This window comes from Penaeus monodon, chromosome 34, assembly GCF_015228065.2.
Source record: "Penaeus monodon isolate SGIC_2016 chromosome 34, NSTDA_Pmon_1, whole genome shotgun sequence".
Classification (NCBI taxonomy): domain Eukaryota; kingdom Metazoa; phylum Arthropoda; class Malacostraca; order Decapoda; family Penaeidae; genus Penaeus; species Penaeus monodon.
In genome coordinates this window covers 12,604,341-12,605,726 of record NC_051419.1, presented here as the reverse complement: position 1 = coordinate 12,605,726, position 1,386 = coordinate 12,604,341, and the positions used below count along the sequence as shown (strand labels likewise).

Below are 1,386 nucleotides of genomic sequence, written 5' to 3'. Positions count from 1 at the left end.
TTTTTTATTCATTCTTATAGCCTTTTACTTTAATGTTGTCATCGAAATGTCTTATCTGAAATAAATGGGGCAGGAAATTTGGCCATTATTCACTTACACATGTATGTAGAGTGAATGATTGATAGATAGGTAGATGGCTGTTTTTATTTATTTGTGTGCATACAATATTATTAATTTATAAATACATTCTTATAGCCCTCTACTTGCATTTCTTATTTTAACATCTCACCCTTGTTTAGTGTTATTACTACCCATAACTCTAAGCCATTATCCTTTTTTATTACAGAGTATGGATAGACAGATTAAGCACTCCCTTAGATGACCTGTGGTCCAAGACCGACTTCAGAAGTGTGGGTCCCAATGGCCTCACAGCAACCAATGACTTCTTGCATGAGGTCAAAACTGAATGGTAAGAAAGAGGTTGATCACAGCATCTTGAGAGTGATACTGTCTCCTTGGTTGTGGATGCTGTGGAGAATGTTGGCTTAATTCATCTTCATCATTGTAGTCTTGTTACACAGACCTGGTGTATCTGATGCTTTTAATTTGTTGATTATATGGGCTTCATAAATAGGGGGAAAAGAATGAGTCAGTGAGTAAATGAGGGAGGGTTGGAAGGGTGGGGCGTATTTTTCTTTGTCTATCATGTATTCCAATATGGTTGAGATATGGAACCCTGTTTTTCATTGCTGAAGTAAAGCATTTCATTATTGTTTTTGTTTAATTCAGATGTAATATTTATAGATTCCTCGTTATTTTCAAGAATATAGGTATCCAATTTGATTGTGACATGTATCCTCAGGCCGCACTTCTGTCCAAGCTCTCCTCCTGAAGACAACGACACTGATGTGGAAATTGATGTGGAAACTGTAGGAGTCCCGGTTACCTTAACTCCGGATGTGAACCTCAATTCAGCCTCGTCCCCAGAGGAGCTGAACTTGGCGTCTGCAGTGCCATCATCCGTCTTCATCACGGCAGAGGTCATGGATGGGGATGCCATGGGCAATATAACAGAATTAGAAGTGTCAATACCTTCAGACTTAGACACGTTACTTAGTGGGGACTCCGGTGTGATAATCGGGGAGAATTTAGAAGTGGATCTTGTGACAGACAATAGTAGTCACGATGGGAAAAGTGGCAGTGGGACTAATGGTGGCTCCAGCAGCAGTAGTGGTGTGACTTACCATGATCTCGCAAGCAGTGAATGGGCATCAAATTTCAGTAGTACAAGTGACAGGCAACAGCAACATTCCGTAGACTTCACCACGCAACCAACATCCAAATTCATGACCCTGGACTCGACTAACACGCTTCCCTTGGCAGTATCGGGACTGCAACTTAGTACAAGCAATGTGACGGGTGACGAGATGCAGCCTTCATCTTTAC

General features: G+C 41.1%; 1 protein-coding gene across 1 annotated transcript in view; it reads left to right on the top strand.

Moving 5' to 3' along the window:
- Positions 1 to 1,386, top strand: part of LOC119594819 (enhancer of polycomb homolog 1-like) — a gene marked incomplete in the record, with an annotated part of 44,199 nt that overhangs the window by 41,946 nt on the left and 867 nt on the right. Inside the window, 2 exon segments of the mRNA XM_037943909.1 lie at positions 287 to 409; positions 803 to 1,386. Of these exon segments, the coding sequence (XP_037799837.1) occupies positions 287 to 409; positions 803 to 1,386 (707 nt within the window).